This window comes from Esox lucius, chromosome 15 (assembly GCF_011004845.1).
Source record: "Esox lucius isolate fEsoLuc1 chromosome 15, fEsoLuc1.pri, whole genome shotgun sequence".
Lineage (NCBI taxonomy): Eukaryota > Metazoa > Chordata > Actinopteri > Esociformes > Esocidae > Esox > Esox lucius.
In genome coordinates this window covers 6,675,690-6,702,535 of record NC_047583.1, presented here as the reverse complement: position 1 = coordinate 6,702,535, position 26,846 = coordinate 6,675,690, and the positions used below count along the sequence as shown (strand labels likewise).

At 42.9% G+C, this 26,846-nt stretch overlaps 3 protein-coding genes across 3 annotated transcripts; 2 read left to right on the top strand and 1 right to left on the bottom strand.

Moving 5' to 3' along the window:
• Positions 1–122: 122 nt before the first annotated feature.
• arg2 (arginase 2) lies at positions 123–8,722 on the top strand. The gene is made up of 8 exons (XM_010879434.5): positions 123–887; positions 1,008–1,080; positions 3,878–4,052; positions 4,248–4,407; positions 6,054–6,148; positions 6,466–6,570; positions 6,943–7,079; positions 7,586–8,722. The coding sequence occupies exons 1-8, from the start codon at positions 777–779 to the stop codon at positions 7,768–7,770; spliced, it is 1,041 nt and encodes a 346-aa protein (XP_010877736.1). The 5' UTR covers positions 123–776; the 3' UTR covers positions 7,771–8,722.
• Positions 8,723–10,966: 2,244 nt separating this feature from the next.
• vti1b (vesicle transport through interaction with t-SNAREs 1B) lies at positions 10,967–14,852 on the bottom strand. The gene is made up of 6 exons (XM_010879432.3): positions 14,466–14,852; positions 14,020–14,078; positions 13,490–13,678; positions 12,869–13,042; positions 12,158–12,219; positions 10,967–12,043 (listed from the first exon to the last, which is right to left on the bottom strand). Exons 1-6 carry the CDS (start codon positions 14,560–14,562, stop codon positions 11,950–11,952), a joined length of 675 nt encoding a protein of 224 aa, XP_010877734.1. The 5' UTR covers positions 14,563–14,852; the 3' UTR covers positions 10,967–11,949.
• Positions 14,853–15,310: 458 nt separating this feature from the next.
• On the top strand, positions 15,311–22,156 carry rdh12 (retinol dehydrogenase 12). The gene is made up of 7 exons (XM_010879431.5): positions 15,311–15,524; positions 16,438–16,556; positions 16,879–17,034; positions 17,473–17,577; positions 18,175–18,384; positions 18,807–18,996; positions 19,670–22,156. The coding sequence occupies exons 1-7, from the start codon at positions 15,448–15,450 to the stop codon at positions 19,773–19,775; spliced, it is 963 nt and encodes a 320-aa protein (XP_010877733.1). The 5' UTR covers positions 15,311–15,447; the 3' UTR covers positions 19,776–22,156.
• Positions 22,157–26,846: the final 4,690 nt, after the last annotated feature.

The window sequence follows — 26,846 nt, the reverse complement described above, 5'->3', positions numbered from 1 at the left end:
CAATTACAAAACAATGAATTGAAATTATTGTATTTCCAATTTAAGTTTGAGTAGCCTACTATTTTCGGGGAAAGGTATAAATGATTACATTGGTGTTTTGGTTATAGTAAGTCGGTCATTTTCCATAGCATGTAAACAAGTATCGAGGCCTGCTGGCTGATATCTGATACGTTTGACACAGTTATGGAAAGTAGCCCTTTAGGTCAGACAACATGTTTATCCTCTACGCTTTGCTGTGTATGTGGAAATGTACGCCCCTGCGAAATTGCGGGATCGTGGTTGCGTTTTGGAAACATAAACAACTCTCCTACCTGACAAACCCATCTATTCGACGAGTCTCATTGGCTAGTGTGGAGGAGTGGCATATATAATTTACGTTCGTTTTACTTAACGAGAAAACGGAATTCCTGAAAAGGCACATGAAAGTAGGCAATTTATTAATATTTTTTAAGCGTGGTATTGAGTGTATTTACTTGAGATTTGGGTGGGAAAAAATCCACACTCGTGCCAGTGTTGTGGTGCTGGGAGACAGATTAGGGGTTGTGCGTTTCAGTTGATGGCGCTCTTAACGTTTAGGGCCATTCTCCCCGTTTTATGAATATTCATGACATCAATGGACAATAAGACCAGCCCCCGCCGTGCGCTTACGTCAGAGAATTACCATCATCAGAGGGATCTCGTGGAACAGAAGAGCTTTCTGTACCTTACGCTGTCGTTAGGACCGTTGGTTTCGAGTATTTAGAAGTAAACGGATAAAGAAAGTAAGATTATATAAAATGGCTTTGAGAGGGACCCTGTCTCGTCTTCTGAGGACACAATTCAGTACTACCTGTCAGAACCGCACACATTCTGTGGCTGTCTTAGGAGCTCCGTTCTCCAAAGGACAGGTAAGAAAAACTCGTATTATTATGTCTTAGTATAATTTGGTTGTACTAAACAGCAATGCCTTTATATGGCTAATTAGTTTGAGCTACCAGAATTACTGAATGTTACAGTTTTTCATTTAGAAACGACGGGGAGTTGAGCATGGACCTAAAGCCATCAGAGATGCCGGGCTGATAGAGAGACTTTCAAATTTGGGTAAGTCCTGAATCATCGTTTTTGTTACCAACGTATAGGGCTAGCCTTAAACTGACAAATCTACCGTTTGGCTAAACCCCTTTTATGTAACGTTTATTTTACTCCAAAACCATAAGTTGCTTTGGATAAGCTCGTCTCATAATTTGGCTTTTAGGAGTCCTAAATCAAAGAAAATCAAACAATTGTAATGGCTCATGGGTGGCTTCCAGGGGACCTTTCCGTTCGAGGAAGCAACCTAACCTACAATATTAGCTACATTGGTCATTAAGTTAATGTTATTTAATGTAACGCTAACGTTATTTAAAGTATATTGTTAGGACGTTGAGTCATAAATCATATTTGTATTGCAATTAAAACGGTAAAAGAGCGGGGTTTTTTAACCACATGGGGTGGGCAAATCTGATGTCGTCACCTTTTAAGGATAGCGCACGCACAGCCTTTCCCGTATATGCAAGCAGTCTCCCATTGTATCCGCTGCTGCCTATTACGCTTGAATAGGAGGTCCTATCGCTGCTTCCCGTGCTTGAAAGATGATAGGGAAAAAGTTTGTATAACCAGGAGGTTGTCACATAGTCGGCTCCATGTGACGTTAATGCTTTTGTTTCCGATAGAAGACCAATCCTTGGAAGGGAGGGGCGAGAATTGCGTCAGACTAGATGCTTCCACTTCCAGTCCAATATATTCATTATATGATCATAAAACACATCTATATGAAACCCTAAAACAACAGTCTCCGAAAATGGTCCATGATAAAGCGCTAATGTACGGAGTCTGAATGTGCCTGAGCAAGGAAAGACAGTGCTTCCACAACAATAACATTATCACGTCGGGAATATCACTGACTGTGATGTCCCGGAGAATGTCAGTTTCATCACCCAAACGATATCTGGGTAAATCCCAAAATGCCAACACGGGTCAAGTGTAACAGTAAAACTGAATGCTCAAGTTCAGACGTGCGTAGGTTGAGTTCTGGAATGTGCAAGTCATATTCATGTAATGCTCTACCCGTCTCGCTGTCGGCCCTGAGCACCCAACTGCTGGACAGACAGTGTGCGGGCCATCGCCCGGCATGGCACGACAGGCGTTCTTGCCAGTTTTGCAATTAACGGTTCGCGGGATTGGCCGGCAGTGTAATTTAAGAAACCTATCTATAGATAGCATTTTTTTCTTCGGTTTTTATATTTGAATGAGTGACATACTCTTGGCTAGACATAAAACCCCATAGTCTTTGAGAAACCTGAGATTTGTAAGTAATACACTGTACATTTGGGATTTCATGGCATTAAAGAACGTTAGTATTTTCAGCCTATAGCTGTAGGCCTTCTCGAGGTCTGGGATCACAAGTATTCTTGACTTAAATAACCAGTTCGATCTTTTACAACATTTTCAGCTTCGTCTGTGAGAAATCAGACAGTAATAGGCCAATGTCCCTGAAGACCAATTGCTTTGGACATCTGTTATGCCCAAATATTTTCTTGATAAAGAATGCTTTTAGTTGTCAGTTAAGATGGATTACAAACTGCTCTAATGCAAAGTTTATTATAATGAACAGTAGGCAAAGTCACCTTTGCTTAGGTCAGTTTGGCAGCCGGGAGGAAATAAGAACTGTATCCTCCTTGATAGCTTTGAGACTGACAGAGGTAGACATTGTATTTATTATACCAATGAACTGCATTAAACATCACTGGCTTGGTGGCAAGTTAAGAGAAACAGACCCTAGGAGATACTGTTCATGCAAAGTCTCAAACTAGAAGTCATTGGCGTAAGAACAGCATGTTAAAATACAGCTCCGGAAAAAGTTAAGAGACCACTGCAACTTTTTCTTTCCTTTCCAAACATTTTTTTTTTTAATTACTTTTTTTTGAGTGAGGAACAGCAATGTTCAATTTGCAGTGGTCTCTTAATTTTAACCCTTCTGTTCCTCACTCAAAACCTTCCTTTTTGACTTTTTTGGAAAGGAAAGAAAAAGGTGCAGTGGTCTAAATTTTTTCTGGAGCTTTACAATAATTGAAAGTGCACATGTAAGAAGTTCAGTTCCAAACAGCAGACACAGCGCAGCACATTTTCCAACAAGATCATGATTGCATTTACAGATGTGGTGGTTATTCAGCAATTTCATGTAGCTATTTTTGTCCATGAGTCTTAGATGGTAACATGGGGTGTTCTGAACTGTGACAGGGTGCCACACTGGTCCCCACACCCAGTCAGGATAAAACTACTACCCATCTCAAATGTCTTGTTTATTTCAACCAATGAGTCACTGGTGGCTATACTGGTAGTGGGGATCTGTTGCAGCCCAATTTCGGGAGGAATTCTTCAGTGTTTACTTCACTGCCACGTAACGGTGGCAGCCTGGGATCATCTGGCATTCAGGGAATCCTGGGAAATGAGGCGTATGGAAAGTGTCTAGTCAGGGCAACAGCGGTTTCAATGACAGATTGAATGACTCAGCCTTGGCAGTTGAAACTTATGGTCGAGGGGGCGAGGCCCAGAGTCAGCCAGGGCATTGGAGGTTGGACATGACACCCTGGAGAAATGTTTGAAGTAATGTCTCAACGATATACCGCCTTAATGGGCCTGTCACGCGCGCATGCGCGCACACGATTGTAATCGCACCACATCAAGTCCAGAAAAGCACAGGCCATTTTAGGATCTGGGTTGGCAGTACTTCCCACACCTTAGGAAGGCAGTAATTATAATCATTTCATCGGCTACCCTACCAAAACCGCTCCAACTCATCCATACCATCAGCTTTTGGAAGATGATGATGATCAATGAATCTTGTTTTGTCATTCAGACTACCCCGTGCATGACTTTGGAGACCTGAGCTTCCAGAACCTGGATAAGGATGAGCCGTACATGCAAGTCCCCTTCCCCCGCTCTGTGGGCAGGGCCAACAAACTGCTGTCCGAGGCTGTCGGCAGCGCCGTGGCAAGTGGCCACACCACCGTCATGCTGGGCGGGGACCACAGGTGAATGCCAGAACATCCAGTCCCACTTGTTCCTCATGGAGGGCTGTGTTTGCAACAGAGAACGGCGTTTTGGTAGTGAGTGACACGAAGGCAGGACGCAGTGAGAGGAGGTTTATCGGTAGGCTGGTTTACCCACAGGTTGTGTTAGTGTGCCAATTTTTAAATGAGCTCACTTCCTGGTCTCTTTCCCTGCAGCCTGGCTATCGGCTCAGTGGAGGGCCACGCACGGCAGTGTCCCGATCTGTGTCTCATCTGGGTGGACGCCCACGCGGACATAAACACGCCTCTCACGTCTCCCTCGGGAAACCTCCATGGGCAGTCGGTTGCCTTCATGCTCAAAGAGCTGCAGAACAAAGTAAGACAATTGACTCATGTGGCCTTTCTAGTAGAGGCCTTGTTTGTTTAGTGTATTGTGTGTTTTTTTTTAACCCACTGATTAAAAGCCAAAATAGTGTTGTTGCGTAGTGTTATTGCTTACAGTTGAGAAGAGGTGAACACATGGGTAAAACATTTTAGCTGGGTGTAGGGAATCTCCTCCCAGACCTGAATTAGGGTATCACTGAGCTCCTGGACAGTCTGTGGCGCTATTTGGCGGTGTCAGATGCACGATGCATAACGTCCCAGAGGTTCTCAGTTGGATTGAGGTCTGGGGGACGTGAGCACCAATCAATTGCATCAATGCCTTCGTCATCCAGGAACTGCCTACACACTCTGGCCACATGAGGCTGGGCATTGTCCTGCACCAGGAGGAACCCAGGGCCCGCTGCACCAGCGTAAGGTCTGACGATGGGTCTGAGGATTTTGTCCCGGTACCTAACAGCAGTCAGAGACACAGCAAACCTTGTGCCATCCTGGACGAGCTGGACTGCCTGAGCAGCCTGAATGGGCTGCAGGTATCGCCTCATGCTACCAGTAATGACAAGGACACTCGCAAATGCAAAACTAGAGAAGAGTCAGTCAGGAAGGATAAGGAGACAGCAATTGTCTGTGGCCACCACCTGCAAAATCATTCCCTTTTTGGTGGTTGTCTTGCTGTTGCCCCTCAAGTGAACCTGTTGAACTTTCATTTGCACCAAAACAGGTGATATTGATTCACAATCGCTTATGCTTCCTAACTGGACAGATTGATATTCCTGATGTTTAATTGACTTGGTGTTATACTGTGATTACATTCCCTTAATATGTTTGAGCAGTGTATATATGATGGGTCACAGACATTACATTAGTCAGCTTTCCAGTGGCTAGGCTTTGTTTTAGTTTTTTAGATTGCTTGTAAATATGAATGAGTTCTCAGTCAATTACCTGAGGAATAGTTCTAGAGGGAGGAGAGCAGATGAATGATCCGATTGGAAGCTAGGTAGCCAGATTGGTTTAAGGAAAATGAAGCCTGGACTTTTTGTCTGAAGTTCAAAAACCTTGCTACTTTTGTCGGTGGTTGAATATTGTTTCTAATGACGGTCTGAACATGTCTTTACAGCAAGAAGGATTTCTTTCCAAACTCACAATTGTCTTTGAAAATGTGGGAAATAATTTTACGGGCTCTGCCAACAATAGAATTGAAATCCCTTTAGAGGCAATGGTCGCATTTGATTTCATGCAACAAGCGCAATACTCTGTTTTATTTTGTGTTTTTATCATTAAACTTTGGGTCTTCAAGGGTTTCTGTGCCTGTAAGCCTTATTTTGGTCATCACTGTCAGTATTTTAGGAAGAACACTTCAGTAAGAAAAACGTAGAGTTGGAATTTGGTTCTTACTGACTTGAAATGGAATCAGTCCAACTCTGGTAGAGACCGTAGTAGTATACAGCCATGTTTCTGGGCTGTCCTGGTCCTAGCCTGGTGACAGAACTCTTAGAGCTGTATAGCTCCATAACTCCTGTGGTTATTGTCATCTTCTGAGACCAGGCTATGTTCTTATTGCAACATGGTTCCACCTCATTACAGTATACACCCAGAATCATGTTCTTTTGTGGTGGTTCTTGTTGTTGTTGTTGTCTCTAGATGCCGGAGCTGCCAGGGTTTAGCTGGGTGAAGCCATTTCTGTCAGCTAAAGATCTCGTCTACATCGGACTGAGAGACGTTGACCCTGGAGAGTAGTGAGTATACACGCCGACTACTAAGTTCACTACTAGGCTTTTACTGCATGTCCACTACTGTGCATAATTACATGCATTGGTCCCTAGTAGCTAGTAATGACAACTAGGTGACTGGTATGAATCACAGGGAAAATACAGACACTTCAGTTTGCATGTGTATTTGTACTTCTGTATTCCATATGTTGGTACTGGATGAGAGTTGCTTCTGAATGACCTTAATTTAAATATAAAAGGGTTTCTGAACACAAGTGATGGCAGTTTAAAACAACATTCTGCACATCTTTCTCATGGCAGTTTACTGTCCTCTCTCCTCACAGCGACATCCTGAAAGAGTTGGGGATCCAGTGCTTCACAATGAGAGACATTGACAGGCTTGGCATCCAAAGGGTCATGGAGGTTACTTTGGACCACCTCTTGTCCAGGTAGTAAAATCTAAATATTATGGTGTGAAGTTAGAAACCAAGCAGTTTGCATTGAGACCAGAGTAGCAGACTGTTGAAAATGCAACACATCGAGTGAAGTTACCTCACTGCCCTTCCGCTAGCATTTGATTTTTGTTTAATCCCCGCAAACTCTTGATTGGTTGTGAAAGCTGTCTGTCTAACGAGAACACTCACGGATGTGCAAGAAAAGCTAGCGTTGTCACCCTAGGTCTGTCAACGCAAACTCCCTCAATCCAAGGGATGAAATGCAGGCAGTTTGAATGAATTCAGTTGAGAGTTGGATGTTTATCTTCAATAGGATGCATTCACACTGCTTTCTAAACTTTTGCCGTCTTTCACTTGTCCCAACAGAAAGCAGCGGCCGATCCATCTGAGTTTTGACATCGATGCCATGGACCCTTCTCTGGCCCCGGCCACAGGAACTCCAGTAAACGGAGGCCTGACCTACAGGGAAGGAATCTGGATCACAGAGGAGATTCATAACACCGGTATAATGGGAACATCCTGTAATTAATCAACCCTTACAAGGTTGCTGGGGGAAGCTACAAGCTGAGGCTTGTTGTTCGACACGCAGTGACGCACAAAGACAGCTCTTAGCTATGGTATACTGGCCTTATAAGACAACCACTGAGGTGTCCTAAGGGCTTCATTACAGTTTAATGATCTATAAGACAATTATGGACTGTAATTTACTGCAACACAATTAGGATATATTATAATGAACTGCAACACTTTTATGACCATCATAACTAATCGTAACACAGCTGTGGGCAGTGTGTAATCATCTATAACACAGTACTACTGTGCGTACTTATGCTCTTGGTACAATCAGAGTTATCTGTATCTTCTGTATTTTTCCATTTATTTATCTTCAGCACTCCTTCATGCAGAATTTCTATTTTTCTTTTAAGGACAACATACCATTTACTTACAATTGTAGAATTCTACTAAAGACACAAACTAATAGTTTGGATGTTTTGGTTTTAATCCACAGGGCTGTTGTCTGTGATGGACCTAGTCGAGGTGAACCCAGTCCTGGGTGCGAGTCGTGAGGCGGTGGAGGTCACGGCTTCCTTGGCGGTGGACATCATTGCGTCGTCCCTGGGCCAGAGCCGCCAGGGTGGTCCGATTGCCCAGACGCAAACGCTGAAAGACGACACGGAGCAGCTCCGGCTCTAGAACAACCAACCGCATTCTAGAACCTTCTAGGACACTAAGGACTCCTAGGACCACTTGGCATTCCTGAAACAAGGACAAATACACAGAACATGCAGCTGGAGTGAATTTAAAGGGGTTTTTGTTGCACCTTCTGTGTGTAGACCTGTTTAACAGTCAGACATCCATCGTGACTAAACGTAATGTATGATAGCTAGTAAGCCCTGTTAAAGGGCCGTGTGGCTTATTTATTAGGACGACCGGATGAGCTGCAGATCTGTTGGTGCGATCATGTCAACGGTTTGGCTTAACAGGGAGTGGCCGAACACAGTTGAGCTGGGATGATAAACCAAAACATTATGCACCATACCGAACATTACAATAAGTAGCCTATACTAGAGGAATGTGAAACGAAACTTCAAACTAAATACGGTTTGCTAAACTTCATGGCTTCAACCAAGAAACTAGTAGGAGTTCAAATGGTAATAAATAAGATGGTGGCTCACATTCTTGTTAGACAGTGAAAGTGTGAAATGACTCTGCATTGCATAAATTCAGGCAATTATTTAATTATATGGATTTTGGTCCATAATGGCTGGCTCTAAAACATAGTCTCCAAAAAAATGTGTAACCACGGTATAAAAAGCCCTGATCCAAAATTAACTATAATTGATGTGTCCAACAGCTGGAAAACCTGGCCTTGAAAACACAGGCTGTCCATCGCCACGGTTTCAACTATGGATGTGTATGATTTGGTTAGTGCCACATGTTGGACGCTATCACCAAAGCTCAGTATTTTAGATTTGGTGCTAGCTCTGCTTTACGACAGGACTGTATGAATTTGTGTCAAACTGACTTATCAGACTGTGCTGATATTATTATTCTGCTGATGTGTGTCCATGGTGTGATTTGGACAAAACAAATTGGCTATGCCAGTTCAGTTATTGTAATGAAGCGTTAGCACTTTTGGACCAGAGTTGGTTTTGAATATTTTCTTTTCTCTAAAATTGTTTTGTACTGTAGTTTTACATGAAAGAAGGACTTTGTCAATGTGTTGAATGTCTAATTGATAAGGTCAGGTTTTTATCCGGTTCATTTCAGTTAGTTTAAACGGGCTGGGTGTAAGTAATGGATGTATGTATAGGGAATGCTGATGGAGTCATTTACAAAATGTAAGCACAGGCCTTTTGATGTGACCACTGAATGACTGTATTTTAAATAAAGTAATTTAGTCTCCCACAATGACATCAGCCTGTGTTTTCTGTTAATGTTGTGGGGCTTACGACTGACAAAGGAAGTCTTGTTTGTTTTGGTCTACTACATGAAATATTCAGTGGTTCCCAACCAGGGGTACTAGGACCTCTGGGGGTACTTGGCCTCTCCACAGGGGGTACTTGAAAACAGTCATGACACCATAGACTTAGTAGTGAAAATAACATGAGGGGGTACTTCAGGGGTACTGAAAGCAGTGCAAAAACATTTTGGGGGGTACAGTAACTGAAAAAGGTTGGGAGACACTGCTGTATATGGAGAGTTCAGTACATTGTCCCTCCTTGCAGCTTATTGAATGGAATAAAGCCTAGGGTTACTAACCACTAACATTATCAGCAACCCTTCAACATGATGTTCTAGAATAATCATGTACAGATGCTGTATCATATTTTATCTTTATTTTGCAAAAACAATGCTGCAAACACAGAAAATGCTGATTTTTGTGGCATTGAATCTGTCCCACTGTTCCAGTACTACAAACTCAAATTCCCTCCACTTTCCTGTCCAGCAAATTCAAAGGATGCCTGAAAAATATGTCTGTAATGCAAAACCTTTCAAGTGAATTTAAAGAATCAGACCTGATTTACCATGAAAAATACAACAAACCCTAAAAAAAACTTCCAATAACTTGAATCAACATAAGAGTTCACAATTTCCATTGCTACAGGTTTATTTTCCTACCATGATAAACTGGGTCAAATTAACATATGACATCTAAAAAGCCTAAATCGCTTAATCCCCTCCCCCCCTCATTCACAGAACGTCTCTAAGGAGGGGTGAACTGGGAACACAGTGTGCCTGATGAGTGGTGCCCCCCCCCTCCCCCCGTCCAGGTAGAACAAAGTGTACACATCGTCTAAAACCAGAAATTATAACCTATCATTAAGTCCCATGCTCTCACTCTCAGTTCGTCTGATCTTGCCAGCTCACATTCATGGCCCGAGCAAAGCCAGAGTTCCCAGGGCCACCTCTACATGGAATGTGTCTGCTTAAACGGCAGATTACGCTGAACGAAAATATGAATGCAACATGCCCCAATTTAACTGTAACAATGCACGTTCAACTAAAACATTTGTGCACAAATGTCTGGGATCTCTAATTTGAAATGATTAGACGTAAAAACAAACACGTTACATGTTGCGTATATTTTTCAGTTCAGTATATGATTACAATTGTTGTTTTATGTAACAGTAGTTATATCGGCCTTTAAAATGTAACCTTCATCCCGAATGTCTGTCCAATCTAGAAGATCTCATCACAGTCGGACCATAATGTTTCCTTCCAAGCTTCCAACAGTCGTAAGTTGTGGGCACAGTCAGAATATGGACCAGATCAGGAGAAATGCTGCATGTTAGAACCAGGTATGAACTGCATGTTACCTGATGCCGACCACACCCCCTGATGGAGAACACAGGACAGGAGTGTTTCACTATGTCTTCCCACACTCTCAATGACTCATGGGATGTGGTCCAAACGGCACTCTATTCCCCACATAGTGCACAACCCCCAAGTGGTGTACTATAGATGTGTCAACACGCAGGGGAATAGGGTGCCATTGAGGACACAAACACTTCGTACAGACTGATAACAGGGTTTTGGCAGACAACATCGGATGGATAGGCCTGGAAACGGCAAACCCTGCACAGAGAAAAACATCAACAACCCTGTATGAGCAGCCTGGGGAAACTAGTTTCAGGAGCAGGTGTGGTTTACAAGCTGTTATCTGCACTGTTCCACCTTCCTTGTTCAGTTCAGAGAATTAGGACATTATTACTTTATTTACATGAAGTGTATTCTGTGAGGTCAGCACCTGCGGTCTGTTTAGGGGCCAATCCCCTTTCCTCATCCAGTAGGTTATCTGTTCCATGTCTTTGATCGCAGCTTAAGAGTGGATGTTTTCTTTCTGGTTTAGCCTGCCCTAGGATAAACTCTAGTCTTCATCACAGTCTGAAGTTCAGTGTTAACTTTGCTTTAATGCTAGATGTTCAATAACAATACGATAATAATATAAAAAAAACAAACAAACATTGCTTTTAATCCCACTTTCATGTTAAATACTACATTTAGGACCTAAGGAAAATCAAACCATGCCTTAATGTTTAAGACATACATTTATATTTTTCAGCCACGTTAGTTGGGTTTTACCACTTTCAAAGCATCATCTCAAAACTGAGTTATATGTCAGCAGTGACGTACATCCCCCTTCCCCTGGCAACTTAAAGCATTGCCAAAAATAAAACGCTGAGACTACGTTCAGATAAAATCAGCACTTTCTTTTTCGTCATCGTTATTACATATGTCCAAAGAATTTCAAGAAAGTAACTTCATTTATTTAAAATGCCAATTTCTATTGTATCCATTTCAAAAAGACCATGTCTGGCCGGGCTGTACCAAATGGCACCCTACGTCCTATGAAGTCTTCAACTAAAAGTCAGTGGTCAAAGGTAGTGCACTCCACGGGTGGCAGGTTTTCATTTGGGACCTGCCCACACAGCCATCTTCCACTGTAGGACGGATCTGCAGACACTCGTCCATGATAGGGTGTGCAGTGTGCCACTCCTGGTGGATAGTTCATTAACAACATGCATCACATCCTGGTCCAGTGTCAATATAAACCCAGGGTTGGGTTGACTCCATACATCCAATATGGAACCTCAGCTCGTTGTCCCTTACATACACTCCTGTCCTGAAGAACAGAAATGACATCCATTCTTCTTAAATTCACCTCATCTTCACAACAAAATCAACGCTGTGTCCCAGTAAGCCAGAGGGGTTTATTACCCGTTTAGTTTGGTGGCGATGGCTTCAGTTCAAGAGAAGCACCGTGAAAGGTGATGGAGGAAAGGAGAGGGAGAGACGAGACAGGGGAGGAGAGAGGAGCCCACCTCCCTGTGAAGTGTACTGCTTATATAAGAAGCTGGTAGGAGCCTGTTACTTGCGGAAGAACTTGAGGTAGACGACTGCACCCAAAATAACCAGCTCCATCAAAATGATTACAGATAACAACAGCTTGTTGGTCACCAGTCTAAATAGGAAGGAAAGACCAACAATTATGAAAAGATACGGATTAAAAAATATATTTTCAATGGTAAGGATGACAGAAGGATCTGAAAAAAAGATTATAGACCAGGGGGCTCACCGTCGAGACATGGCTCTCAATATCTTCCTGCTTCGGCTGAGGGTTTCCCCAGTGTTGACAAGCTAAAGGGTAGTGAAGAAACAGAGCATAAGACGGGTGGAACAGAAAGAGACAGACGGGTGGAACAGAAAGAGACAGACGGGTGGAACAGAAAGAGACAGACGGGTGGAACAGAAAGAGACAGACGGGTGGAACAGAAAGAGACAGACAAAAATAGAGACATGTGAGGAAGAAAGATGTACAGGTTAATTGAACTCTATATGTTCTATCATTTAGAACTCAAGCTTGTCCCAGATCTATTTTAAGGCTCGACGATCTGTCCTAGCACTTTGTTGACATGGGCTAACTGAAGTGACATGGACAAGGTCTCCGGACCCTTCCTACTGAGACCCCAATGTCTCCGGACCCTTCCTACTGAGACCCCAATGTCTCCGGACCCTTCCTACTGAGACCCCAATGTCTCCGGACCCTTCCTACTGAGACCCCAATGTCTCCGGACCCTTCCTACTGAGACCCCAATGTCTCCGGACCCTTCCTACTGAGACCCCAATGTCTCCGGACCCTTCCTACTGAGACCCTAATGTCTCCGGACCCTTCCTACTGAGACCCTAATGTCTCCGGACCCTTCCTACTGAGACCCTAATGTCTCCGGACCCTTCCTACTGAGACCCTTCCTACTGAGACCCTAACGCCCAGACCCTGCTGAGTCACCCGGTCTCTGGTGCGGTCCAGCTGCTCTCTCTGCTCTCCCAGCTCCTCGATGATGTCGACGCCAATCTGGTCCGTCTCGGCAGCGATGCGATGACTCCGCTCTATACTCTGAGTGGCGTTGTTGAGGTGCTCGTGTCCCTGCAATAGCATGGCCCTCTGAGACTGAACCTGCGTCTGGAACAAATCAATTACACAATCATCGTTATCAGTAACTGCATGGAAGGTTCAAGTAGTGTTCAGGTGAACATAGCCCCGAGTCAATGGTGTATTTATTACTACTATCACACCTAACCAACAACCCCTCGTCCTAATGTACAGCTGAAGGTAAAGGATCTCTGGAAGTAGCTCCAATCCTGGAGGACCGCTCCTTTTAAACAGGGCATGTTTCAGTGCTGGGAAGCCAGGCAAATTAAGTCTACTGCCAGCTAACAACAAATACATAAGTGCATCAGTCCTTCAGCGCTGGAATTGGGCAGCCCTATTCTAGACACAGATCTCAAATCAGACTGGGACAGCTCCCAATAACGGTTATGGTTCAGACTGGGTGAGAATAAGCTGATCCTGTATCTGTTCAGAGGGAAAACATCCTGCTGGAGCAAAGTAAGTCTACCCTAGACTTACGCTGTGTTCATTCTGAGAGGAATAGATGCCGTAGGCGCCCTCTGCTGGCCGGGTAGAGGAGGACAGGTCATTGCTCTTCATCTCTCGTTGCAGCTTGCCCAGGTCTCGGCGGTAGAGCCTCACCTTGGCCGACATGGCGTTGCGGTGAGACAACGGGGCGCCCACCAGCTCCTGCTCCATTCCCTGTAACTGGAGTCAGAATAAAAAAAAACGTTTTATTTCCAAAAGAACACTGACCAGGTGAAGTGGGTAAAAAAAAAACAATAACTGAAAACAGACAGAATATACTGTATATTTTCAGTTGGTCATGCCATGCATAAAGATTAGATTTTGCAATGAGGTCCCGAGGTAGACGTGTATGTAACAACTCTAAAAGTGGAAGTACGATGGCAAGTATGTGTACAGTGAGGCATACTGCATGTGCTAGATGCATGTTCAACTGAAATGCAGGTAATGCAGATATGAACATTCACAAAGATAAAACCTAAACTTTCCAATAAAAGCCTGCCTGTGTTAGAATACCTACGTACCACTTCCTCCGCTTCTCCATGTCTTTCATCAAAGCATCTCACCAAACGTTTCTTCTCCTCTGAAAAAAGAAACCCCAACTGTTGTTACCAAATATGTATATGGCCAATATATCATGTTTACATTAGAAGTTTAGCTGAAAAATACTGTACAGGCCTAGGCGTTGGATTATATGAAATAATTCAACTTTATAAATGGCCAGATATTACATACTTTTCTTTTGAATTAATATAAACAATTGTGAAAATGTTTTCAAAACAAAACTGCGATATCAGGCAGCCCATGGTAATCAACTGATAATGGTGGAAGAAAAGGGACACTGTACTAGCTGGAGATGGAGCTCCTAGCCGCCATTTTATCATCTAACTTAAAGTTATAAATACAAGACCATTAAGCACTCAAGGCAAAGTACGTCCTACTTGCTACACACATTTGAACTGGTCTTTACCTCCTTGACAATTCAGTAATCTGTCAGGCAGCAGCCTCAGTTCGTCGTAAAGTGTTTTGTAGATCTCGTCAAGCTTTTCAAACTCTTCCGATGACATTTTGCTTTTATTTTAGCAGAATGGCTTATGCTTTGAATTATTCCGTTCTTTGTTGACAATACAAACGCCCAGATATTACGGTTAGAAGGGTAAACATTAGACTAAAGAGAGTTGATAAACCGTAAACAACTAACAAGAACCTCGAGACTCTTTCAGCGATCTTTCCGCGTTGTGGTCCTCGTGATTGTGGGTCACATGTCTACCGCCTGAAGATCCTGCCAAAATTAAAGTCAAGTGCATGCTTTTAACTTTAAAGTAATACCAATTCAAAACAACAGAGTGTGTTATCTACTCATAAGATGATTGCTATTGAAATACTGTAGTTAAACTGAATATATTGCACGTCGTTTATATACAGGCATCGAATCTTTAGCTTTATAACTGATGCATTGTGGTTAACGTTGTTTTTGTATTAATACCTCAGAAATCAAAAATCTCTTCACCGTTTTAAAAAAAATGTTTTACCTGAAGATTAAATTATGGTCTACTAACGTTCAAGAAAAACATATTTAAAAATAATTATAATAACATAAAAGTATTATATAAAATAGCTTAAATTAAATTATAAAATGTATAGTATAGCCAGACATCGGCAGTGAATTACAAATAGGCCTTTCACAAACTAATATGAGAAATTTGATTTACATAAGCTAATACTGTTTCGAATGGAAAGTGAAAACGCTTACGTCGAATAAATTGGAAAAACTACAATCCCAGGATGCCATTGAACCAGTATCGGCGACAACCCATCCTCCTACACCTTATCTGTATATAGCGTTGAAGTCTCTGATCTTCAGCTGTCGGTCAGTGGAGCGCAGAACCGAGCCATGCTGGACCAACAGTGAAGAAAAGCCGCAGTAGATTGTGCTCGCGCGGATCTATGTCATGATGGTGCTCGTAATTATTGTCGCGGGTCTTGGTGTGGTCGCACTGCTCATGGTTTTATTTGCACCCCATATTAGGTAAGACAAACACATTATGTTCGAAGCTACAGCCGATACATAATCTTCTTCATAAAGCTTTGCATCTGATAGACAATGTAATTAAACATTATGAATTATTATCACTGTCAGGCGACCAAAAAACTAAAGTAATGTGTTTTGCCATTGGCAGGTAGCAGGAATTAATGGATGAATCGACATCAGTATTGATGATGAAAATGGGGATTATTCCTCTGAAATATTCTTCTGAAATATAGTTATAGTGACGTTCAAGAAGACAAACTCGCTTTCAGAATAACATGTATTTCTGTAAGTGTTAGGTGGAAAACAATCTATGCTCTAAATGCGCTGTCAATTGACAAACGTTGTTTGGCCAATATGGGCTACTAGTACATTGAATTATGCAATTGCGTTGGCGAGGGGCAGCTTGTGGTACAAGTAGAGCGCTTCAAAGTGTCGGTCTCTGATTATGCATAAGAGGCGGTGCGCGCGTGGGCGGAGTTCTATTTGTAACCATTGTGTCCGGTGAGCCATTGGTTAATGGACCTTGCCAGGTTCTATGTTGTGACTGAGTCGGCCTGACCTCTGATCTTTGCGTTGCGTTATTGAGTCGGATCACTCTTGTCCAGGTGTCATCCTGGGTATCCAATAACATATGTTGCACGTTAAATAATCAATATCATTAATTTTGCGACCCATTTATATCGATTCCGTAGCCTCCGGGTTCATCGCCCATGGCACCCTATTCTTAATATAGTGCACTATTTTTGTCCTGAGCTTTGGTCAAAAGTAGTGCACTATCTGGACAGTAGGGTACTATTTGTTAAATATCCTTCAGTTTGGACATTGGCTATGTGCCAATGGCAACCCTAGCAATATAGGTCAAATAAAAGTTCAATTTCAGACAATGAGACCTCTTTCCTCTCTCTGTCAGGAAATATGCTGCTGGTTCAGCATGCATGTCCATGGCTCGACTAGATGGAAAAACCGTCCTGATCACTGGAGCCAACACTGGCATTGGGAAGGAGACCGCTTTGGACCTGGCAATCAGAGGTGACTGACGGCCACATGGACCTCCTTAACATGCCTCATTTCCTCATCTACTGCCCTCTCCTCCATTCCTTACCACCTCCCATTCATCACCACTGCGATATATAGAAAGTAGAACGACGGTGTTCCAGCGTTCTAAGCCGCTGCGTCTGGTGCACATGTACTGCTGTAGCATGGGTTTGGATCCAACCTACTGTTGTTTTTAGGGAATAGTCCTCTACCTTCTGCTACTTTCCTTTCCAGTAAGGCAAAAACAAAAGTAGGGCATAGGGTGTCAATTGGGACGCACACTGGGTCAACCGGTGCTGGTGATTATATTTGCCAGGCGCGAGGGTGATCATGGCGTGCCGGGACATGGAGAAGGGAGAAGAGGCAGCCGCGTCGATAAGACGGATCTACTGCAACGCTAATGTGGAGGTCCGAGAGCTGGACCTGGCCGACACCTGCTCCATACGAGCCTTCGCACAACGTTTCCTCCGAGGTGAGCCAAAGTGTCCTACACGGTGCACTAATCCCTCAGTAGTGCCCTATTTAATGCCTGCAGGGACTAGAGTGCCATTTGGGATGCAATCAATTACAATATTATTGTTACAGTGTTTGTTACAATAGTATTACGGTATCATTATGATTACAGTGTTTATTACAATATTATATTACAGTATTTATTACTGTGTTATTACAGTATGTATTACTGTATTATTACAGTATTTATTACTGTATTATTACAGTATTCATTCTAGTTAATATTACAGTATTATTGACATATTAATTATATTGTTAAGGTTATTGTACAGTTATTACTACAGTATTTATTCTAGTGTTTCTACAGTTATTTAAAGGCTCAAGCACAAATATTATGATGTGTTTTCTTCTCTGTCAAACACAGTATAATATTGACATTGACCTATGACCCCTGCAGAAGTGAACCACCTCCACATCCTGATCAACAATGCTGGTGTCATGATGTGTCCCTACATGAAGACCAATGACGGCTTCGAGATGCAGCTAGGGGTCAACCATCTGGGTGAGCCTTAGAGACTGGGGCCTGAAACGCACCCATCAGAGAACCTCTGAAAAGATTGAACCTGAGAGACTAAGGCCTGAAATGCATCCCTCAGAGAACCTCTGAAAAGAATGAACCTGATAGACTAGGGCCTGAAATGCACCCCTCAGAGAACCTCTGAAAAGAATGAACCCGATAGACTAGGGCCTGAAATGCACCCATCAGAGAACCTCGGAAAGAGTGAACCTGAGATACTAAGGACTCAAATGCACCCCTCAGAGAACCTCTCAGGTAATCAGTTTGAGTTATTGTACTGAACTATTAACCTGTAGTTCATATTCACTTGGCATCCAAATCACTGGCCAGTCAGGAAACAGTCTAGTTATTTTCAATGGGCAGGTATGAAGGAAACCATCATTATAAGTTAAGTATCATTCCTTGTAAAGCATTCCTTGACATATTTTTATTATTTTGTTGATTTCTACTGGAAGGTCACTTCCTGTTGCCATTAAATGACATGAAAACAGTGTTACTTCCACAACAATCCTGTCATTATTTACTTTCTAACAAAGCAATAGATTGGATCATATGTCGTGGTTTATTGTTTACTCCTGGCAGGTCACTTCCTGCTGACATACCTCCTGATTGGCCTGCTGAAGCGCAGCGCTCCGGCGCGCGTCGTGGTCGTTTCCTCTCTGGCTCACAACTTCGGCTGGATCCGCTTCCACGACCTGCTCAGCCAGGGGAGCTACAACAGCGGCCTTGCGTACTGCCAAAGCAAGCTGGCCAACATCCTGTTCGCGAGGGAGCTAGCACGCAGACTCAAAGGTAGGCGAGAACTACAACCTGCCGCATGACTAAAAGGTAGGCTCAGTAAAACAAAGCATACTGGCTCAATTTGCGTAACAACTAAGAGCGTTGAACCGGAATGCTTCTTATACTTAGCCTGTGGAATCCATTCTGCAACCAGCCAAGCCCATGGAAATTGCCAGAACATCTGTGACTATAAGTCTTTGATCTCGCTCCTCTCTGCGGTGCTGCTCGTTCTGGCAATGACGTTCTGCTGAGCCTACCTAATGGATTAGTTATCACATAAAGTAAATGAACTATTTCCTGCTGAAGGGTGCACACAGAAGCACAGGAAAATCCCATTTAGGACCGTGTGAAAACCCCTCCGGTTAGTCGTCCTCACATGACAGATGCTCTCGCAGAAAGACGGTCTCCATGGTAACAGGATCCTCTCCTCCCAGGTTCCAGTGTGACGGTGAACTCCGTCCATCCCGGCTCGGTGCGGTCGGAGCTGGTCCGCCATTCCACCGTCATGTCTCTCGCCTTCTCTCTGTTCTCGCTGTTCCTGAAGACCCCTCGGGAGGGGGCCCAGACCTCCATCTACTGCGCCGTGGCGGAGGAGCTTCACTCCATCACTGGAAAACACTTCAGGTAACGGGGAGGGAGGGAGACAGACGGAGGCCTCACAAGGAACCACACATTCAGGTTCTGGTCCTGACCCAGGTCACATGGATCTGTGACTCCAATGGCTCGGGGGGTTCGAGCACTGAATGCAGTACACTGTCACTCTGGATTAAACATCTGCTAGTGGAACGAATTATTCATCACATGTACATTTTTGTCATTTAAGAGATGTTTTTATCCAGAGCCACATGCAGGAGCTATTAGGGTTAAGTGCTTGAATTAACAATCAGCTACACTGATCTACTTTTTCCACATTTACTGGGACCATGCTCTTAACCAGTAATTTATACGTTTTTACCTTTTCTCTGTTTTAACCTCGCTCTCCTTCCCAGTGACTGTATTAAACTCTCTCCCTCCCAGTGACTGTATTAAACTCTCCCCCTCCCAGTGACTGTATTAAACTCTCTCCCTCCCAGTGACTGTATTCAACTCTCTCCCTCCCAGTGACTGTATTAAACTCTCTCCCTCCCAGTGACTGTATTAAACTCTCTCCCTCCCAGTGACTGTATTAAACTCTCTCCCTCCCAGTGACTGTATTAAACTCTCTCCCTCCCAGTGACTGTATTAAACTCTCTCCCTCCCAGTGACTGTATTAAACTCTCTCCCTCCCAGTGACTGTATTAAACTCTCTCCCTCCCAGTGACTGCACCCCAGCATTTGTGGCTCCCCAGGGGAGAAACGAGGAAACGGCCAGGAAGCTGTGGGATGCCAGCTGTGAGCTGCTGGGCATCGTCTGGGATGACTAACCTGACCCACCCCCTTCATCGTCAAACACTGGTCGTGTCCTTCATGGGATCCTATCACCCTTAAAGTACAGTACGTTTGGCCAAAGCCGAGGTTCCTGGAGGGTTGTGGTCAAAAGGGTACTTTTATTGATCCTTTATTTACCCAGGAAGACCTGGCAACCGGTCAGCAGGAAGAAGTCAGTGTGTACAATACAATACATTCAAAAAAACACACATTGCCAAAATTACATTTATTTAATTACATTTATTAAAAACAATTATAGTGTTCAAAGACATTTTCTTCTGTCAGACCTTTAAAATGTTTAAATCTCATTTAAAGGTATTTTTGTAGTTCATTCCAGGACAAAGGGGTGTTATCAGAGAAGGGTAATTTTCCTGCTTTAGACCTCGCCCTTGAAACTGTGGAAGAGCACTCACTTGTTGGTACAAAGATATTTTCATAGTAGCCCTAGACCAAAAAATGACCCTGTGCTTCTGTCTCTGGTAGACAGGGTGGGTCATTATCGGGGAACTAATGAGCAAAATACTGAAATCTAGTTTTGGGACTAAGTATCCCTTACTGGTAGAGTTAAGCATTTTAAGAAATCCAACCATACTCCAACAAAAATACTAATGTTCATTGCACAAGAGCTTTTCTAACAGAAAATAAAATAAAAATAGATTTAATCCTGAAATTAAACCCAGTTTAGTCTTCAGTTCTTTCCAAGATGTCAATGTTCTGTTTAAATTTGAACTTTTCATCTAAAATGTCCAGGTACTTATATGAAGACAGTTGAATCAGTTGGCTATTTAAGTTCACCATCTCTAGATTACCGCTTGTCTGCTGTGCTGTTAGATAAAACCATCTACTGAATCTTTCTGGCAATGAGCACAAGTTTCAGATGGAAGACTGGTTTATGAATGTCATCAAAAGCCAATCATGCACTGTAATAGGAATGGGGTACCGTTAGGGACACAAGCAGGCTCAGTTCAGATGGTGAGAGTGAACATGAGAAGTCCACTTCACTCGAGGACTCCCCAGAAGCCCCAGGTGAGGGAATTCACCGCATTTAGGAGTCGGATTCCAATGGAGGACAAGAGAAGTTAGGGTTGCTATGGCCGCCAATCTCTCATTCACTCCACTGAAGTGAGTCTACATGAGGGTGTTTGTCAAGCTGAATCTGCCCTCAGTGCATCATGATGACTGCATTTGCCATGGCAACACTTCCCTGAGAATGACAAGCTGAGGGAATAAAGGCAAGTCGGTTCTATTCCTTAGAAGTAGTTAACTTGGCTTCAGTTTCCTTTAATGACTCGAAATGCTCTGTCACATTTGAGTCTGTAAGTCAACTGAGTGACTGAAGGGGACTTGAGTGACTGAAGGGGACTTGAGTGACTGAAGGGGACTTGAGTGACTTGAACGGGACTTGAGTGACTGAAGGGGACTTGAGTGACTGAAGGGGACTTGAGTGACTGAAGGGGACTTGAGTGACTGAAGGGGACTTGCTCTTGACTGGACCATCTGAATTGAGCCACACCTTGTTTTACATCTGATTAAATATTTACATTTTTATCATTTCATGACATTAAGTGAACTCAAATTGTAGTTAATCTAACAAGACTTAAAGGTGAATTCTGGGCTTTTAGGACAAACATCCTATTTTTCTAACCCTTCCACTGTCAGCTGGAGTTAAAATATGTTCATCAATTACTGGAATGATTATCGTTTCTTAGCAAGTCAATTTTAAGTTAGAAAGCAAGTGGTTTTGATCAGGTGCGGCACATACATGACCCAAAAATGGCTTGACAGTGCCAATTTTATAACCACGGGCCAAAAATCGCAGAATGCATCTTTAAGGATTTGGCTAGTAACGATACCATATTTATTTAGAGGGTTGTGCCAAGTTATGAATAGTTTTCAAAACATTTAGTAGTTTAAATATTCCACATTTCAATGGGGACACGGCTGCCATAGAATGTTGTAGTGTCACATAAGTATGTGAGGTCATAATGCTGGAAGTATTGTGTCATCACTGTGCTGTGAAGAGTCTAGCCAGGGTAATTATAACATATTACAGTGAGTTTTGCATTACTTATCTTACATTACTTATACAGTTTCCCAAATCTTCCAGGGAGGTTTGGTAATGTTAACCAAACGTCTTTATCTTGTGGCTTTTCTTGACCATTCCAGGCTTTATAGTTTTTACACCTTTCTGCCATATTTTGTCTGACTTTTCCTGCAGTGTCCTGCCGTTTCTTCCCATTGTCCCTTCTGCATTCACATGATAAGCTGCCAAGATGTCTTTTATACAAATGTGAAACATGCCTTTTATTACATTGCAGTCATGTCAGGAATTCAATGTTTACATCCACTGTAAATAAAGAAATATTAGCTATTATGACTACTAGTTTACATTTAATTCACTATGTCTAACAAAATGTATGATTATTTCTGAGATTCTTCTAATATGCAAAGTTCCAGGTTTATTTATCAAATGCACAGAATAACACAGCGTCATTCTGAACAATGAAATTCTTGTGACATGTCACAGGACATGTTCTTAGTAAGAATTAAGAAATAAATAAAGTAAAAATATGAATGTTATAAATATAATATGAGTGTGATATGCACATACAAAATCATATTCTAATGTACATTGAAGGTAGCTGAAACGACATCAGATCATTTGGAATGTTCATATGTGATCAGTATGATCATAGGTCAATATTGCTGGTTGAAAAAACTGTTTGTGGGGAGCGAAGGCTGGCCCGTGTGTTCTGATCCAACAGACAAGCTACTGTAGCTCAAATTGCTGATAAAGTTAATGCTGGTACTGATAGAAAGGTGTCAGAACAAACAGTGCATCGCAGTTTGTTGCGTATGGGGCTGTGTAGCCACAGACCAGTCAGGTTGCCCATGCTGACCCCTGTCCACTATGCCTTCAATGGGCATATGAACATCAGAACTGGACCACACGTCGCTTACCTGGAGAACACATGGCACCAGGATGCACTATAGGAAGGAGGCAAGTTGGTGGAGGCAGTGTGATGCTTTGGGAAATGTTCTGCCGGGAAACCTTGGGTAGTGCCATTCATGTGGATGTAACTTTGACACGTACCAGTTATCTGATTGTTGCAGACCATGTGCACCCTTTCATGCAAAGGTATTCCCTGATGGTGTTGGCCTTTTTCAGCAGGATAAAGCTCTCTGCCACAAAGCAAAAGTGGTTCAATTGTTTGGGGAACACAGCAACGAGTTCAAGGTGTTGACTTGGCCTCCAAATTCCCCAGATCTCAATCCAATCGAGCATCTGTGGGATGTGCTGGACAAACAGGTCTGATCTATGGAGGCCCCACCTCACCACTTACAGGACTTAAAGGATCTGCTGCTAACATCTTAGTGTCTTGGTAGCACAGCACACCTTCAAAGGTCTAGTGGAGTCCATGCCTCGACGGGTCAGGGCTGTTTTAGCGGCAAAAGGGGAACCTACACAATATTAGGCAGGTGGTCATAATGTTATGACTGATTGGTGTATGTTTATACAGTCATAATTAAGTAACACATTGACAGTAAAATATTTAACAGAAGTATACACTCAACTAAAGGATTATTAGGAACACCATACTAATTGTCACGGTCGTGGTAGGAGAAGGACACAGGCGCAGAGTAGAGCTAATGGAGATAATCCATGTTTAATGAAATAAAAAAGGACTCCAACAAAACAAAAAGGTAGCAACCAGTGACGTGGGCTTAACTGAAAACATGCAAACCAAAATAAACCACACACCCTGGCTGAAACAGGGAACTTAAATAGGGTCCCCAATTGGAGGCAACGACCAACATCTGCCTCCAATTGGGGAGACCAAAAGGATTAGATGCCACCTCCTGTCTCCAAGCCCAGCGCAGAGATGGCTAGGGGCACAGCCAGGACGTGACACTAATACTGTGTTTGACCCCCTTTCGCATTCAGAACTGCCTTAATTCTATGTGGCATTGATTCAACAAGTTGCTGAAAGCATTCTTTAGAAATGTTGGCCCATATTGATAGGATAGCATCTTGCAGTTGATGGAGATTTGTGGGATGCACGTCCAGGGCACTGAGCTCCCGTTCCACCACATCCCAAAGATGCTCTATTGGGTTGAGATCTGGTGACTGTGGGGGCCATTTCAGTACAGTGAACTCATTGTCATGTTCAAGAAACCAATTTGAAATGATTCAAGCTTTGTGACATGGTGCATTATCCTGCTGGAAGTAGCCATCAGAGGATGGGTACATGGTGGTCATAAAGGGATGGACATAGTCAGAAACAATGCTCAGGTAGGCCATGGTATTTAAACGATGCCCAATTGGCACTAAGGGGCCTAAAGTGTGCCAAGAAAACATCCCCCACACCATTACACCACCACTACCAGCCTGCACAGTGGTAACAAGGCATAATGGATCCATGTTCTCATTCTGTTTACGCCAAACTCTGACTCTACCATCTGAATGTCTCTACAGAAATTGAGACTCATCAGACCAGGCAACATTCTTCCAGTCTTCAACTGTCCAATTTTGGTGAGCTTGTGCAAATTGTAGCCTCTTTTTCCTATTTGTAGTGGAGATGAGTGGTACCCGGTGGGGTCTTCTGCTGTTGTAGCCCACCCGCCTCAAGGTTGTGCGTGTTGTGGCTTCACAAATGCTTTGCTGCATACCTCGGTTGAAATGAGTGGTTATTTCAGTCAAAGTTGCTCTTCTATCAGCTTGAATCAGTCGGCCCATTCTCCTCTGACCTCTAGCATCAACAAGGCATTTTCGCCCACAGGACTGCCGTATACTGGATGTTTTTCCCTTTTCACACCATTCTTTGTAAACCCTAGAAATGGTTGTGCGTGAAAATCCCAGTAACTGAGCAGATTGTGAAATACTCAGACCGGCCCGTCTGGCACCAACAACCATGCCACGCTCAAAATTGCTTAAATCACCTTTCTTTCCCATTCTGACATTCAGTTTGGAGTTCAGGAGATTGTCTTGACCAGGACCACACCCCTAAATGCATTGAAGCAACTGCCATGTGATTGGTTGATTAGATAATTGCATTAATGAGAAATTTAACAGGTGTTCCTAATAATCCTTTAGGTGAGTGTACATTTTATTATTACATATATTAAATTGGGCTGTTTGGATCTGATTTCTGTTTGGACCCTAGATTATTTTAGCGTCAGAATAAACTGGAGAGCAGAGAAGTTGTCCTAACTGAAGTGTATAGGGGTGACTGGAGGGCAGAGAGGCGGTCCTAATGGGAGGGTATAGGGGTGACTGGAGGGCAGAGAGGCGGTCCTAATGGGAGGGTATAGGGGTGACTGGAGGGCAGAGAGGCGGTCCTAACAGGAGGGTATAAGGGTGACTGGAGGGCAGAGAGGCGGTCCTAACAGGAGGGTATAGGGGTGACTGGAGGGCAAAGGTGGAGAGTTTAATACAGTCACTGTAAGGGAGGCAGATAGTTTAATACAGTCACTAGGAGATACAGAGTTATTAACATTCACTTGGAAGAGCATTAGAGTATAATATCGACCTGCACACACATAGTGACTGAAAATCAATTGTTTCAAAGCAATGTATTTACACCAAAGTGTAACACTAATATCATGGATATAAAACAAATAATGTTAAGCTGATACAATATTTGGTTTGGTTAAAGAGAATGTTGATTGTTACTTTCTGCTGACTTATCACATAACTACAATAAACTACAATTCATTATGTAAATATTTCTATCTATGTTGTACAAAGCTCAAAATCTACACATTTAATCTGAAAACCATTCTGAATCATCTCTCTGCCCTGAATTACTGCTACAGTTAATTTACATCAGGTCTATTTAACCAAAGACATGATCTCTGGGATGAAACAAATTATATTACAAAAGAAACCCCCGATATTAGTGAACTGCCACTTAAATGTAATGTGAAAAACAATTTACCATTAACTTAAAAAATCCATCCCTGTGATACAAAAAAGTCAGAAATCTGCCATTAATTAACTAACATGTTTTTCTGTTTAGCTGATTGGCTCCACTTCATCCGAGTTGAAAAGTTGTGACGATGTCTTGGAACTATTAGTGGACCGTTTCCTCTTGATACAGATGAAAACACACAACAGACAGATCCCCATCATCACCAGAGGAACTAAAAGGATGAATCGTCCGTCTCTGACTTCTAGTTCAGGAACCCAGCTGACATCCAGCTTGTTGTCCAGACTGAGGTGAGAGGCGGTGCAGGTGTAGTTGTGTTTCTCATTCAGTTCCTCTGTCCTGACCTCCAGAGTCTTCCTCAGCTGGTACGTCCTGTCTCCACTGGGCAGCTCCACGTACCAGGTTTACAAGCTCTCAAATCAGCCAGCCATACTACATGCACTAAAGAACTGATGTATTCAACATACTTTCCAGTTGTAGAACTAGTCAATCCACCTCATTGGTATGTGGAGGTAGCCCTGCGCTGGTGAGTAGGAAGCGAAGAGACAGACTGGGTATTTGGGCAGAATGGCAGGGTCCACAGACTGTACAGAAACCAAACGACAGCTCACCATCACGCAACAAGACATGGCTTTCAGTATGAGTCAGACTCCAGTCCGGAAGACACAACCCTCCTTTCTATCTAGAGGCAGTGTATCTGGTTTAAAAGGTCTTGTTGGAAAAATATTTCCAAAGTTGCTTAAATGCCAGCAGGTAACCAGACAAACAGGTTGTCACGCTTCCCTACACTGGCTTGTTCGCTGACAGAAGTTGAGTCCTTTTGGATCGTCATATTATCGTAAAAAAGTTGACATGTTAACTGTTCAAGATATGGTTGAGGTTAGAGATCAAGCAATTTCAGTACAAAGAAAAATATAACATGCTATGCTGTTAAGACCTGACTGCTGACATGCATACGTTTTGAGGATTACATTATTAGTCGTTTAACCGTTTGACGCGTACGGTCACACCATTTAGCTCAAACAGTGTTTATAACTTTATTTCCTGATTATAATTGTTTCAAGACCATACTATGATATTAACCAGGTAGAAAGCATTCAAATCGGGACAAGAAGTGTTACTTACGTACCAACAGAC

Bases quoted from the DNA above. Each gene is read 5' to 3' on its own strand.
- rdh12 (XM_010879431.5), top strand. From the start codon at position 15,448: ATGATGGTGCTCGTAATTATTGTCGCGGGTCTTGGTGTGGTCGCACTG. The intron at 16,557-16,878 runs GTGACTGACGGC...TATATTTGCCAG, and splicing joins TTTGGACCTGGCAATCAGAG to GCGCGAGGGTGATCATGGCG. The intron at 17,578-18,174 runs GTGAGCCTTAGA...TACTCCTGGCAG, and splicing joins GCTAGGGGTCAACCATCTGG to GTCACTTCCTGCTGACATAC.
- arg2 (XM_010879434.5), top strand. From the start codon at position 777: ATGGCTTTGAGAGGGACCCTGTCTCGTCTTCTGAGGACACAATTCAGT. The intron at 1,081-3,877 runs GTAAGTCCTGAA...TTTGTCATTCAG, and splicing joins AGAGAGACTTTCAAATTTGG to ACTACCCCGTGCATGACTTT. The intron at 7,080-7,585 runs GTATAATGGGAA...TTTAATCCACAG, and splicing joins AGAGGAGATTCATAACACCG to GGCTGTTGTCTGTGATGGAC.
- vti1b (XM_010879432.3), bottom strand. From the start codon at position 14,562: ATGTCATCGGAAGAGTTTGAAAAGCTTGACGAGATCTACAAAACACTT. The intron at 14,079-14,465 runs GTAAAGACCAGT...TTCTTTTTTCAG, and splicing joins ATTACTGAATTGTCAAGGAG to AGGAGAAGAAACGTTTGGTG. The intron at 12,044-12,157 runs GTGAGCCCCCTG...CTTCCTATTTAG, and splicing joins TTGAGAGCCATGTCTCGACG to ACTGGTGACCAACAAGCTGT.